A 14,570-nucleotide genomic window follows, 5' to 3' on the forward strand; every position below is an offset into this window, starting at 1 on the left:
AAGGGTTTATTAGCTTCAGGGCGATGGAGTAAAGGAGCAGAGGCGAATGCTTCTTTGAGAGAATGAAAAGCCTTTTCAGCCTCTGCTGGCCAAAGACGAGGATTGGCACCCTTCTTTATCAAAGAAGAGATGGAAGCCGACAAGGAGGAGAAAAGAGGAATAAATTGCCGATAGTAATTCGCGAATCCTAGAAAACGCTGAATCGCCTTAACCCCAAGCGGACGTGGCCAGTTGAGTACGGCAGAAACTTTAGCCGGATCCATACACAGACCAGAATCAGAGATGATGAAGCCCAGGAACGGCAGGGATGACTGTTCGAAGGCACACTTCTCAAGTTTAGCATACAGACGATTCTCCCTCAGACGGAGAAGAACTTGCCGCACATGTCTCCTATGAGAAAGCAGATCCGGTGAAAACACAAGGATGTCGTCCAAGTACACCACTACACAGGTGTAAAGTAGGTCCCGAAAAACATCATTCACCAACTCTTGAAAAACTGCAGGAGCATTACATAAGCCGAAAGGCATCACCAAATACTAATAATGACCGTCTCTGGTGTTAAATGCAGTCTTCCATTCATCTCCCGAACGAATTCGGATCAAGTTGTAAGCTCCTCTGAGATCCAGTTTAGTGAAGATTCGTGCTCCATGCAGACGATCAAAAAGTTCTGGGATGAGAGGAAGTGGATACTTGTTTTTAATGGTGATGTTATTGAGGCCACGGTAATCAATGCAGGGACGAAGGGAACCGTCCTTCTTCTTGACGAAGAAAAAACCAGCGCCTGCAGGTGAGGAGGACTTCCGTATAAAGCCTCTGGCCAGATTCTCTTGAACGTATTCAGACATGGCTTGAGTCTCGGAGGGTGACAGAGGATAAATACGACCTCTAGGAGGAGTAGAACCGGATACAAGATCTATCGGACAGTCGTATGGGCGATGCGGAGGTAAGACCTCTGCTTCCTTTTTGTTGAAACGTCCGAAAAAGAGTGATAAGCTGAGGGTAGATTCGCTAGTTCCGGAGCCGAGGGAGAGAAACTAGCAGGCTTGACGGGAAGCAGGCATCTGTTTTGACAAAACTGTCCCCAGGATAGGACGTCTCCAGTATGCCAATTCAGAGTAGGTTCATGGTTTCTTAGCCAGGGGAGTCCTAAAAGAAATGCATGGGATAAAGACGGTAAAACATAAAATGCCAACATTTCTCTATGTAAAGCTCCAATTTGAATCTCAATCTCCTCTGTGACAGAAGAAACGACCTCCCGCAAAGGCTGACCGTCGACAGAAGCTATTTGCCTAGGAACCTCCAAGGATCTGACAGGAATCCCAAGCCTCTCGACCAGCTCAAGTTGAACAAAATTCCCAGCCGCACCAGAATCTACATAAGCCTCAAGAGAGAAGCGACTGGAACCCATGTGTAAAATAACAGGCAAAATCAAAGGTGGAGAGGAATCATGGCTACCTAGGGAGGCCTCTCTTACCTGACCTAGGCGGAGGCGTTTCCCGGCTTCTGGGGACAAGAACGCAGAAGATGAGAAGCGCTGCCACAATAAAAGCATATGCCCTGTGCGAGTCTCTCCTTTCGGCGTTGTTCGGCAGGCTTGAGGCGATCAACCTGCATAGGCTCAGGGGAAGAAGAGGAAGAAGCTGCAGTGGTTTGGGAAAGAGAAGTACCACGTGTAACGGAGGATAAACGAGGAGATCGCCTCTCTCTGACAACCTCACGAGAGCGCTCCTGGAACCGCAAATCAATGCGAGTTGCCAAAGAAATAAGGTCATCTAAAGCAGGAGTATCCCGCCCTGCCAGCTCATACTTAATACGAGAAGACAAACCTCGCCAAAATGCTCCCACCAAAGCCTCATTATTCCAACCTAAATCAGAGGACAGCGTCCAGAAACGGATGGCATATTGAGCTACAGAAAGGGTCCCCTGACTAAGGTTGAAAAGGGACTCAGTAGTCGATACCAGACGACCAGGTTCATCAAACACCTTGCGGAAGGTGTCTAAAAAGAGAGCAAGTTGAGAAACCACTGGATCATCTCGCTCCCAAAGAGGGTTCACCCAAGCCAAAGCCTCGCCCTCCAAATGGGACATCTCAAAAGCCACCTTAGCTAGGTCAGTTGGGTACAGTAGCGGGGATAATTCAAAGTGTAGTTGACACTGGTTGAGAAACCCGCAACATAATTTAGGATCCCCACCATACCGAGGTGGCCTGGCAAGACGGAGCGAGGGCTGTGGAGCGGACGCCTGTACAGGAGCAGAAGCGGCAGTCTGAAGAGAGAGAAGTCGATTATCGACAGAGGCCATAAAATTCAAAATATGGGACTGAGTGTCCCGTTGTTGACTTAACTCTTGCTGAAGAGCCGCCAACTGAGTAGCATTACCAGGGTCGTACTTACAGCATTACTGTAACGTCGCGAGACGAGACTCCATGTTCTTGAGAAAGGGCATGATTCTAGTCTGGTTCTCCCACAAAAAAAGTAACTCCTTTTGAGTGGCAGAGACCTCAGCGGGGTCCATGGCCTGGTTATACTGTTATGCTGTAAGAATCAGGCTGCACTCAGATGTCATCCGAGTACAGTCCAAATGTGAGTGTGACGATTCAAAGAGGGAAAACGGAAAGTGGACCCTCTAGACCGCGATGATGAACCCCTCACGGACGAGCTGACCAGATAGACCGCCCCCTATACAGGGAGAGTTAGGGGCAGGCCCGTGAGGGACTATCGCCACGGAAGCTGGAGGACCAGGACCGGAGAAGACCAAGAAGAGGCGGAGGTAGTAGGACCACAGGATAGGTGAGTACTGCAGAGACACAGGACTGGTGGGTAAACTGCAGCAGTGCAGGGACTGGCGGAGGAACTGAGGGAACGCAGAGGCTAACAGGATACAGGAAAGACAGGATAAACCCAAAGTCAAAGGGAAAAACGAACTTCACAGAGACTAAGAGCGGCCAGGAACACCTGAAGGAACAAATGATAACCAGGCACAGAGGGACGGCAGGAAGCAGTTTAAATACCTAAAGGCAGGGTAGCACTTCCGGGTAACAGACCTCCAGAACCATAGAGAGGACAATAAGGAGGACCGACTTCCGGGTACTAGTCCTCCAGGACCATAGAGGAGACGCCGACAGAAGATCAGAAGTGCACACGCGCAGCACTGAACCTGGTATGCGTGCGCGCACGAGAAGCGGAGGCCGGGAGCGAGCGAGGAGGCGGCAGCAGCGGTATGATACTCCACCACAAATTGTTCTTGCCCATCAATCACCACAGGCTGCGGAGGTGGCACAACACGTCCCTGGAAGGTATTAGGAGATACAGGCTTTAGTAAAGATACATGAAAAACTGGGTGTACTTTATAGTCCTAGGCAGCTTCAGCCGGCAGGCCACAGAGCTCACAATACCGTTGATCTTGAAAGGGCCAATTAATTTCTGTTCAAGTTTTTGTGAAGGAACGTTTAACTTCAGATTCTTAGTTGCTAACCACACGGAATCTCCTACCTTGAACATGGGTGCAGGTTTACGGAATCTATCAGCCGATCTCTTATAACGTTCTTGAGCTGTGGTCAGGGATTCCTTCAGAACCTCCAGATTTTGTCTCATCGCAGTCAGCCTTTCCTCCACTGCCGGAACCGGAGAATTAATTGGAGACCTAGGTAAAATACACGGATGATAACCCAGATTGGCAAAGAAAGGTGTAAATTTAGTGGAGGCGCTCTGAGAATTATTATATGAAAATTCGGCTAACGGCAGCAACTTCAACCAATCATCCTGGAGATGGCTGACATAGCATCTTAGATATTGTTCCAGAGTCTGGTTGGTACGCTCAGTCTGACCATTTGTCTGGGGATGGTAAGCGGAAGAGAGACAGACATTAATATTGAGTGCAGAGCAAAACCCCTTCCAGAAACTTGAAGTGAACTGTACTCCACGGACAGAGATGATCTCATCCGGAACCCCATGCAACCGAAAGACATTCTGTATAACCAAGTTCACTGCATCTTTAGCTGAGGGGAGGCCGGTGCATGGAACAAAATTAGCAGCTTTACTCAGGCGATCAACTACCACCATGATTGTATTCATGCCCCCCGATGTAGGCAGCTCCACAATAAAGTCCATTGATATAGACCCCCAAGGGGGGGACGGAACAGGTAATGGTTGTAGAAGACCCGTAGGTGCCACATGAGGAGTCTTGTAACGGGCACATACCTCGCAAGAGAGAACATAGTCCTTGGTATCCTTCAGGCAAGTTGGCCACCAGAAGAATCGGCTCAGGAACTCTTGTGTCTTCTGTACCCCCCTGTGACCAGCCAACTTGGAGTCATGTACCAACTTGAGGATCTGCAGACGGACGACCTCAGGGACGTAGATACGTCGATCTCTGAACCACATGCCACCCTTAAAGACAAGATTAATATCCACAGGTGGGTTGGCCAGAAATACATCACCGTCATAGGCCTCCCTGCACTCCTTCCACAAGTCCTGATCGTGGATAACTCCCATGAAATTGGCATCAGATAGAATGGTCTTGGACGGGGCTCCAGGTACGGAATCCTCAGCATGGATTCGGGATAAAGCATCAGCCTTCCCATTACGAGAACCTGGACGGTACGAGATAACAAAGTTAAATTGATTTAAAAATAAGTTCCAACGAGCCTGACGAGGAGAAAGACATCTAGCGGATCTAAGGAACTCTAAATTGCAATGGTCAGTTAGCACTATGATCTGTTGTGCAGCTCCTTGCAGATGATGCCTCCATTCTTTGAAAGCCGCAATAATAGCCAGCAATTCCTTGTCTCCCACGTCATAATTCTTCTCTGCTGAGGTTAGTCTACGGGAAAAGAAAGCACAAGGATGTAGCAGACTCTTCTCTCCAGTTCTTTGGAAGAGAATAGCCCCCAAAGCATTATCAGAAGCGTCCACCTCCAGAATGAATGAAAGTGTTGGATCTGGGTGTATCAACAGCGGTGCTGATGTGAAACAGATCTTAAGCCGATCAAAAGCTTCTTGAGCCTGAGATGACCACTTAAAGGGCTTTTCCTTCTTTGTCAAGGAAGTAATGGGACGGACAATATCAAAAAAATTTTGAATGAAGAGTCTGTAGAAATTTGCAAAACCAATAAAACGTTGGACCTCCTTAACGTTCTTGGGTACCGGCCAGTCAAGGATAGCCTGAATCTTACCAGATTCTATGTTCAGCCTCTGGGGAGAGATGATATAACCTAAGAACTGTATCTCAGAACGATGGAACTCGCATTTCTCCGGCTTGATATACAGATGGTTCTCTTTCAGACATCTTAAAACAGCTTTGACATGTTCTTCATGTTCCTGTAGAGAGTCAGAAAAGATTAGAATATCGCCCAAATAGATCACCACAAACTGGTCCAACAAATCTCTGAAAATGTCATTAGCAAGGTGTTGAAACGTTGCAGGGGCATTACAAAGCCCGAAGGGCATCACGAGATATTCAAAGTGTCCATACCGGCATCGGAATGCTGTCTTCCACTCATCCCCTGGACGAATATGCACCAAATTATAAGCCCCACGAAGATCCAGTTTAGAGAACACTTTAGCATGGCAGACTCTTTCCAGTAATTCGGGAATCAGAGGCAAAGGGTAACGGTTTCGTACGGTTACCTTATTGAGTTCCCAATAGTCAACACAGGGTCTCAGGGTCCCATCCTTCTTTTTTACAAAAAATATAGGTGTCCCTGCTGCTGAGGAAGAAGGACGTATGCAGCCTTTGGCCAGATTTTCATCAATATACTCCTTTAAGGCTTAAAGCTCAGGTGCCGCCAAAGGGTATACGTTACCAAAAGGAATAGCTGCCCCAGGAAGCAGCTCAAAGGGACAGTCATAATGCCTGTGTGGAGGAAGCTGATCTGCATTCTTCTTGTCAAAGATGTCAGAGAACTCTTTATATGCTGGAGGTAAAGAAAATACCTGTACATGTGGTTCCGTAGCCGTGGACTCAGGGACAGCTTCTGTTAACGCTGAGTTGCTCCTTGTTGGAAAGATAATCTCCTTGGTCTCCCAGTTGATAATTGGGTTCTGAGAACGCAACCAAGGAATGCCTAAAATCACAGGAAAATGAGAAGAAATTAGCAAGAAAGAAAGTTGCTCCTGATGATTAGGCTCCAACAAAATTTCAAGGGGTACGGTCTCCTGATCCACAGGCCCAGAGATTAAAGGTGACCCATCCACTGTTTCCATGGTAATTGGAGAGGCTCTTTGCTGAATTTTAATACCATGTTCCTTGGCAAATGTGATATCCATGAAATTGCCACCTGCACCAGAGCCAATCATAGCTGCACTGGAAATCCACTGTCCATAACACAGGATCTTAATAGGGAAAGAACAGTGAGAGTTCATCTCCTTCAGCTCCTTGGGGGGTGAAGTCATAGAAAGTGAATGGAATACAGCGTTTAAAGGCAGGCTACATTCAGAGATGTCAGATTCATCATCACAGTTGTCATACTCCCCTACTGCTGCTGGCACCTTGTTAGGCCGTCTAGGACACTTAGGAAAATTGATCAAGAAGTGGTCAGACTGGCCGCAGTAGAAATATAGACTTTCACGAAGGCGATGCTCCTGGCGCTCATTGATCTCGCGCCTCTGAACGGAATCAATTTGCATGGGCACCTCCTCCACCTCCCGAGAGGTTTTACCTGCAGGCTCTTTGGAAGGAAGGGAAAAGTTAGAAATACGGTTATATGCAGCAAATTTCTCCTGCCTACGCTCAGTAAGGCGAATGTCTATGTGCACACAATGCTGTATAAATGTCTCTAGCTCTTGTGGTGACTCAGAGCGAGTTAGTTCATCTTTTATAATACTAGACAGACCCCTTTTAAAAACAGGCAATTGTGCATAACTGTCCCAATTGGTATCTACCGCTAATCTCCTGAATTCAGTGGCATACTCAATAACAGAACGTTTAGTCTGGTGTAAAGACAACAAAGCAGATTCAGCGGTTGCACGGTGATTAGGGTCAACAAACATTAATGCCATAGCGGCCAAGAAATCATCCAAGTTATTTAACCGTGGGTCGCGAGACTCAATCATTGGATTCGCCCAGGCGAGCGCTCGTGAGATCAGTAGCATTATTACACACAATACTTTGGATCTATCAGTAGGAAAACGGTCAGCATGCACATCAAAATATAGCATACATTGATTCACAAAGCCACGAAATTTGTCGCAATCACAATTAAATCTGAATGGGGGCAACTTAGGTGGGCTAGCTGGTGGCGGTTGCCCAGTGGGTAAAGTCACTTGTGCAGCTATTTGCGTGCTTATGTCCTGAAAAGCCCATCCATGCTCTATGCCAGCAAGTTTGTTTTCCTGGGCTGCCATGCGGTTGCTTAAGTCCTGCAAAGTTTGTCCAAACACTTGTTGATTGTGTTCAAAGCTTCCAAACTTCTTTTGCAGACCTTCCACATCTTTCTGCAGTGATCTAGTTATGGAAAACACCTGCTCTAATCTGCTTTCTGCAGTCATTGTTCCAGCAGTCTCCTTTTTTTTTATGGCTAGAGTATCCTGTAATAATTATAGGGGATAACTCAGGAGACTCTTTGCGTGGAACAAGACAACTACAGGACACAGTTTTATAAGTGGTAAAGTCTATATTATCACACGGTGATTCAAACAGGTGCAGAGAGAAACTCAAGTCCACAACACTTGGTGTAAATATTAAACGCAGTCTATAGGAAACTTCAGAGGAAAATGGAATCACGCAGAAAGTCAATGAAGAACAATTATTCTTGAGGATACTTGACACGAATAAGTCCTTGCTTAGTCCAAAACACAGATAGATATGCTTATAAGGCAGTTCAAATAATATCTTAGCTCAACCAGGGAGGCCTGGTTAATAGTCTCAGGTTTTTGCAGAGCAGAAACAGCTTACAAGTCCAGCAAATTCAGATGGAAGTAAACACGAGCAGCAGATGAAGGAGGATTACTGGAAACTGGTGTATGCAGCAGGAACTCAGAGCAGAGTAGCAGGATCACCACACAGGTTCACAGGAGCAGGTATATAGCCAGGGAGTAATCAGAGGTCAGGAGCTGGATGCAAGGCAGAATACTCTAGCACAGACTGAAGGCTGGGGTGGAGTTTTATAGCAGGAAGACATAGTGCACATGAGACCAAAGACGCCATCTTGGAAAAGGGCAGTAATGCACAAAAGGTAAAAAATGTTCAGAGTCCTGACACAATTCTTCCTCAGACGCCTCCTCTGGCAGCCTGACTCCTCCTCAGACACCTCCTCTGGCAGACCAACTCTTCCTCAGACACCTCCTCTGGCAGCCCGACTCTTCCTCAGATGCCTCCTCTGGCAGCTTGACTCCTCCTCAGACACCTCTTCTGGCAGCCCAACTCTTCCTCAGACATCTCCTCTGGCAGCCCAACTCTTCCTCAGATACCTCCTTTGGCAGCCTGACTCCTCCTCAAGATGCCTTCTCTGGCAGCCCAACTCTTCCTCAGACACCTCCTCTGGCAGCCCAATTCTTTCTCAGACACCTCCTCTGGCAGCCCAACTCTTCCTCAGGTGCCTCCTCTGGCAGCCCAACTCTTCGTCAGATGCCTCCTCTGGCAGCCCAACTCTTCCTCAGACACCTCCTCTCAGCCGTCTCCTCCTCAGACACCTCCTCTGGCAGCCCAACTCTTTCTCAGACATCTCCTCTGTCAGCACAACTCTTCTTCAGATGCCTCCTCTGGCAGCCTGACTCCTCCTCAGACACCTCCTTTTGCAGCCCAACTCTTTCTCAGACACCTCTTCTGGCAGCCCAACTCTTTGTTAGACACCTCTTCTGGCAGCCCAACTCTTTCTCAGACACCTCTTTTGGCAGCCCAACTCTTCTTCAGATGCCTCCTCTGGCAGCCCAACTCTTCCTCAGACGCCTCCTCTGGCAGCCCAACTCTTCCTCAGACACCTCCTCTGGCAGCCCAATTCTTCCTCAGACGCCTACTCCGGCAGCCCACCTCAACTTCAGACATCCCCTCCAGCAGCCCACCCCTCCTCATTCGCTCCCTCTAGCCGCCTGTCCCCAATTTTGATGCATTCCCTAGAAGCCCGCCTTCCCCTCAGATGCCTACTACAGCAGATCGCCTCCCCCTCAGACACCATGTCCTGCTATGCCCCTCGAATGCCTCCTCCAGAAGCCCACCTCTCCCTCAGATACCTCCTACGGCAGCCTGGATCTTCATCAGACGCCTCCTCTGGCACCAGATGGAAATGTTAATATTCAACTGCCTAATTCTTTTTTCCGACATTTCCTGGCTATATACAAGTTGATCTGCACTGGTTTACCATCCAAGACCAGCATAGAAGGTCAGTGTTTTTTGCTCTAAATATTGCTACCTTTTTATTATTTAAAGGCAATGTTTTTTGCAGTGCCACCTGGTGGTAATTTGTAGTGCTGCAAAATGATTCTTTTTTACATCTTTCTAAAGAGGCTATTGAAGGTGGATTTGAAAATCTCCTATTCCCCTCTGTAAACAATGATTTTCTGCTTCTCCGAGTATAAGATAGATTGGAACATCCTAAGCACAGCTCATCTCAATGGTTAATTTACGCTTGTTTTCCTTCTTTTTTGGGCTTCCCTAAGGACAGGAAGGTTGATATCTTCTGTGGTTTTGAGCTGCCGCTTTCCCAGATCTCCAGTTCTCATCTCCTGTTTGACAAGTCCTGGGAGAAATCATAAATCCTCTTCGTACGTAGCATCGCATCCTGATCCGCGCCCACTGCTGAGCTATTTTTTGCATCTGAAGCGGTGAGTAATCGGAGATTTATCGATGAACACCGTCACCTGTCACAGCGCCAGCCGGAGAATATATAATGCACAGCGACATATATCAGTATGTTGGGATATAACGCAACCTGCAATCCAAATGCTTGGTGAATGGACTTAAAGGGGCTGTTCAGGATTGATACTGATAATGACCTTGCCTTGGGATAGGTCATCAGATATCATGTCGGTGGTCCGACATCCAGCACCCCCACAGATCAGCACATGGAGACGGAACAGCACAGCGCCGCACACTATATAGTGGCCATTCTTGGTACTGCAGCCGAGATGACATTCACTTTGACAGTAGCTGAGTGCAGTACCGATGAATGATCATTCATAGAGCCATCCACGAGGTGGCGCTCTTTCAATGCAACTTATGGTTCTGCTAAACCAGTCCACTAGCCTGGCAGCTCCCCCCATACTGATTTATAGTCTGAAGCTATAAATGTCGCACACTTGCTTTTCTCCGGACATCAGCTGCAGATATTTCCCCCAGGAAGAACTCAGCAGAGAAAAAAATATATAGAAATTGTATTGTAAACCATCGGTGCCTTGTCGCAGAGAATATCGACATAGTGACAGAGCGCGATGGAATTAATGGCCGTTCTGGAGCAGTGTGGCCGCAGCCAGCCCAAGGCGAGAAAGATGACTCATGTGACTCGCCCAGTCTGAAATATCTGTCATGGAGGGAGGTAGAGGGGTCTCATCATCCATCCCGCCAAGAAGTGGCTCAACGTAGATCATAGTTGTGTATCCAGGGGTTCAGGCTGGTGAGATGGATCCACTGAGTCGCAGGTTGGGGTGTACACGTGATGGCACAACGACAAGGACCAGGAGCACAGGCTAAGATGGGCGGCAAGCAGGAGACAGTGGAGGCCACAGAGTCAGGAGTTAAGAAAAGATGGTGGCAGCTGAAGACACTGGATAATGGCAAACTCCAAACAAACATCAACCGAAGGCAACGCCGCCTGAAGACTCAGATTTACAGGTGTCTAAGCTGACCCTAAAAGGACGTAGATGATGATGTCAGTGACACACATGCTCAGTCACCTCCACCTAATATGCCGAGTGCTGGTGGTCACACATGCTCAGTCACCTCCATCTAACAAGCTGGGTGCTGGGGGTCACACATGCTCAGTCACCTCCACCTAATATGCTGAGTGCTGATGGTCACACCTGCTCAGTCACCTCCACCTAATATGCTGAGTGCTGATGGGCCCCCCTGCTCAGTCACCTCCACCTAATATGCCGAGTGCTGGTGGTCACGCATGCTCAGTCACCTCCATCTAATAAGCTGAGTACTGGTGAACACATAAGCTCAGTCTCCTCCACTTAATGAGCTGAGTGCTGGGGGTCACACATGCTCAGTCACCTCCACCTAATAAGCTGAGTGCTGGGGGTCACATATGCTCAGTCACCTCCACCTAATATGCTGAGTGCTGATGGTCACACATGCGCAGTCACCTCCACCTAATATGCTGAGTGCTGATGGTCACACATGCTCAGTCACCTCCACCTAATAAGCTGAGTGCTGGGGGGTCACACATGCTCAGTCACCTCCACCTAATAAGCTGAGTGCTGGGGGGTCACACATGCTCAGTAACCTCCACCTAATAGGCTGAGTGCTGATGGTCACACATGCTCAGTCACCTCCACCTAATAAGCTGAGTGCTGGGGGTCATATGCTCAGTCACCTCCACCTAATAGGCTGAGTGCTGATGGTCACACATGCTCAGTCACCTCCACCTCATATGCCGAGTGCTGGTGGTCACACATGCTCAGTCACCTCCATCTAATAAGCTGAGTACTGGTGGACACATAAGCTCAGTCACCTCCACTTAATGAGCTGGGTGCTAGTGGTCACACATGCTCAGTCACCTCCACCTAATGAGGTGAGTGCTGATGGACACACACGCTCAGTCACATCCATCTAATGAGCTGAGTGCTAGTGGTTACACATGTCCAGTCACCTCCATTTAATGAGCTAAGTGCTGGGGGTCACACACGCTTAGTCATCTCCATCTAATGAGCTGATTGCTGGTGGACACACATGCTCAGTCATCTCCATCTAATGAGCTGAGTGCTGGTGGTCACACATGCTCAATCATCTCCATCTAATGAGCTGAGTGCTGGTGGACACACATGCTCAGTCACCTCCATCTAATGAGCTGAGTGCTGGGGGTCACACACGCTTAGTCATCTCCATCTAATGAGCTGAGTGCTGGTGGACACACATGCTCAATCATCTCCATTTAATGAGCTGAGTGCTGGTGGTCACACATGCTCAATCATCTCCATCTAATGAGCTGAGTGCTGGTGGTCACACATGCTCAATCATCTCCATCTAATAGGCTGAGTGCTGGTGGACACACATGCTCAGTCACCTCCATCTAACGAGCTAAGTGCTGGTGGTCACACATGCTCAGTCATTCCCCCACAGCTAGGAATATACATGATGATTCTCTGATTTCCACAAACAACCAGTAGAAATAGACGACTCTGACAGGGACTATATAGTCAGCTGCCAGAAGGAGAAGAAGTCTGATTTTGTCCAGAGCAGTCTCCACCATCTGAGGGAGACACAAGGAAGCAAAAACTGCAGACGTGCAGTCATCAATCACATGACAACCATGCACCGCCATACAGTATGCAGGGGTCATGGTATGCTTAGAGTTGTAGTTCTACAACAGGAGAACACCCACGGCTGCTTGCAGTGTATCCTTGTAATTTCTCACTAACCCCTTTATAGCAGGACGACCTAAGGCTGACAGCTGACGTGAAGGAACTCCATAGTGTGGAATTAGAGTAAGTGCGCTGACCCCGGCGATTTCCACATGTGCAGGCAGTCTAACAGAGCCTCGTGACCGCGAGGCATCATCATGTAAAGTGCTTTACTCTGACACAAATATTTCCCTGCACATTAGGGGTCAGGAAAACTCCCAACGTGATTCACATACATATGAAAAAGATAAAAAAGAGCTTGTGTTACTCCCAGACACGGACAGAGCAATGAAAGGCTGTGGAACTACAAGTGACAGCAATCACTTCCCAACAATTTTCATAGGAACTGGCATTCTGTCTCCGCCTTAAGCAGGGGTGTAGCCCAAATAACGAGTGGAAGGGGTTAATAGGCATGACGGGTGATACCAGAACTAACTACAGGTCAAGAGGCAAAGACCTTGAGGGACTACAGGTAACAGCATTTCAATCCAAATTTCCTCCCACTCCCATGGTATATAAGAGGTGTGTCCTACCTGAGCAGGGGCGTAGCCCAAATAAAGCATGGTCAGGACTTCTTTGTCCTACAGCAGGGGCAGGAACCTTTTTTTCTGCCAGAGGCCATTTGGATATTTCTTCCATCCTTCGGGGGCTGCACAAAATTATTAATTAGAAAATTACCGTGCTACATTTGGTCAAACATTTCATTAACGGCCTCTAATGTAATGGCGGAGTTGCTGGTCTTTGCTGCGGCTGTGATGTTAGGTGATGTGGATGATGTTATTACTCGTAACGGTTTTTGCAGATTTGTGTCGCTGTATACATCACGTAGGAGACACAGAGACTGCTGTATACATCACATAGGAGAGACAGAGACTGCTGTATACATCACGTAGGAGAGACAGAGACTGCTGTAAACATAACATAGGAGAGACAGAGACTGCTGTATACATCATGTAGGAGACACAGAGACTGCTGTATACATCACATAGGAGACACAAAGACTGCTGTATATATCACATAGGAGAGACAGAGACTGCTGCATGCATTACATAGGAGACACAGGGATGCTATCTAACGTCACAGGAGACACCGAGACTGATGTATGCATCACATAGGAGAGACAGAGACTGCTATATACATAACATAGAAGACACTGAAACTGCTGTATGCATCACATAGGATACACAGACACTACTATATAACATCACAGACTGCTGCATACATAACATTGAAGACACAGAGACTAATGTTTACATCACATAAGAATCAGAGACCGCTGTGTACATCACATAAAAGAGACAAAGACTACTGTTTAAATCACATAGGAGACACAGAGACTGCTGAATACATCACGCAGGAGACACAGAGACTGTTGTATATATCACAGGAGAAAGAGACTGCTCTATACATCACATAGGAGACAGAGACTGCAATATACATAACATAGGAGATACAAACATTGCTGTATACATCACACAGACAGACAGAGACTACTGTATACATCACGAGACTCAGATACTGCTGTATATATCACAGGAGACACTGAAAATGCTGTATACATCGCATACGAGCCACAGACACTGCTGTTTATATCACAAAGGGGACACAGTAACTGCTGTATATTCATCACATAGGAGACACAGAGACTGCTATATATAGTCAACAAAACGCAGCTGCTAGCCTGAGCACTGTAGTTCCCAAGAATCTGCCTGAGGACCAGAGAAAGGGTTATTGCAGACCATAAAGGATCTGTGGATGACACACTGTTATGGAGGATCTGTGTATGACGCACTGTTATGGTGGATCTGTGGATGATGTGCTGTTATGGGGGATCTGTGGATGACGCACTGTTATGGGGGATCTGTGGATGATGCACTGTTATGGGGGATCTGTGGATGACGCACTGTTATTGTGGATCTGTGGCTGATGCACTGTTATGGGGGATCTGTGGATGACGCACTGTTATGGGGGTCTGTGGATGACGCGCTGTTATGGAGGATCTGTGGATGACGCGCTATTATGGGGATCTGTGGATGACGCACTGTTATGGTGAATCTGTGGATGACGTGCTGT

The 14,570-nt window shown here is 47.6% G+C and overlaps 1 protein-coding gene across 2 annotated transcripts in view; it reads right to left on the reverse strand.

Moving 5' to 3' along the window:
- Nucleotides 1–14,570, reverse strand: part of LOC143807307 (uncharacterized) — a 125,568-nt gene that overhangs the window by 77,034 nt on the left and 33,964 nt on the right. For both annotated transcript variants that reach the window (XM_077288704.1, XM_077288706.1), the window contains exon 2: nt 13,031–13,146. In XM_077288704.1, the coding sequence (XP_077144819.1) occupies nt 13,031–13,146 (116 nt within the window). The remainder of the gene's footprint in view (nt 1–13,030; nt 13,147–14,570) is intronic.

Source organism: Ranitomeya variabilis, chromosome 2 (assembly GCF_051348905.1).
Source record: "Ranitomeya variabilis isolate aRanVar5 chromosome 2, aRanVar5.hap1, whole genome shotgun sequence".
In the NCBI taxonomy this organism is placed as follows: domain Eukaryota; kingdom Metazoa; phylum Chordata; class Amphibia; order Anura; family Dendrobatidae; genus Ranitomeya; species Ranitomeya variabilis.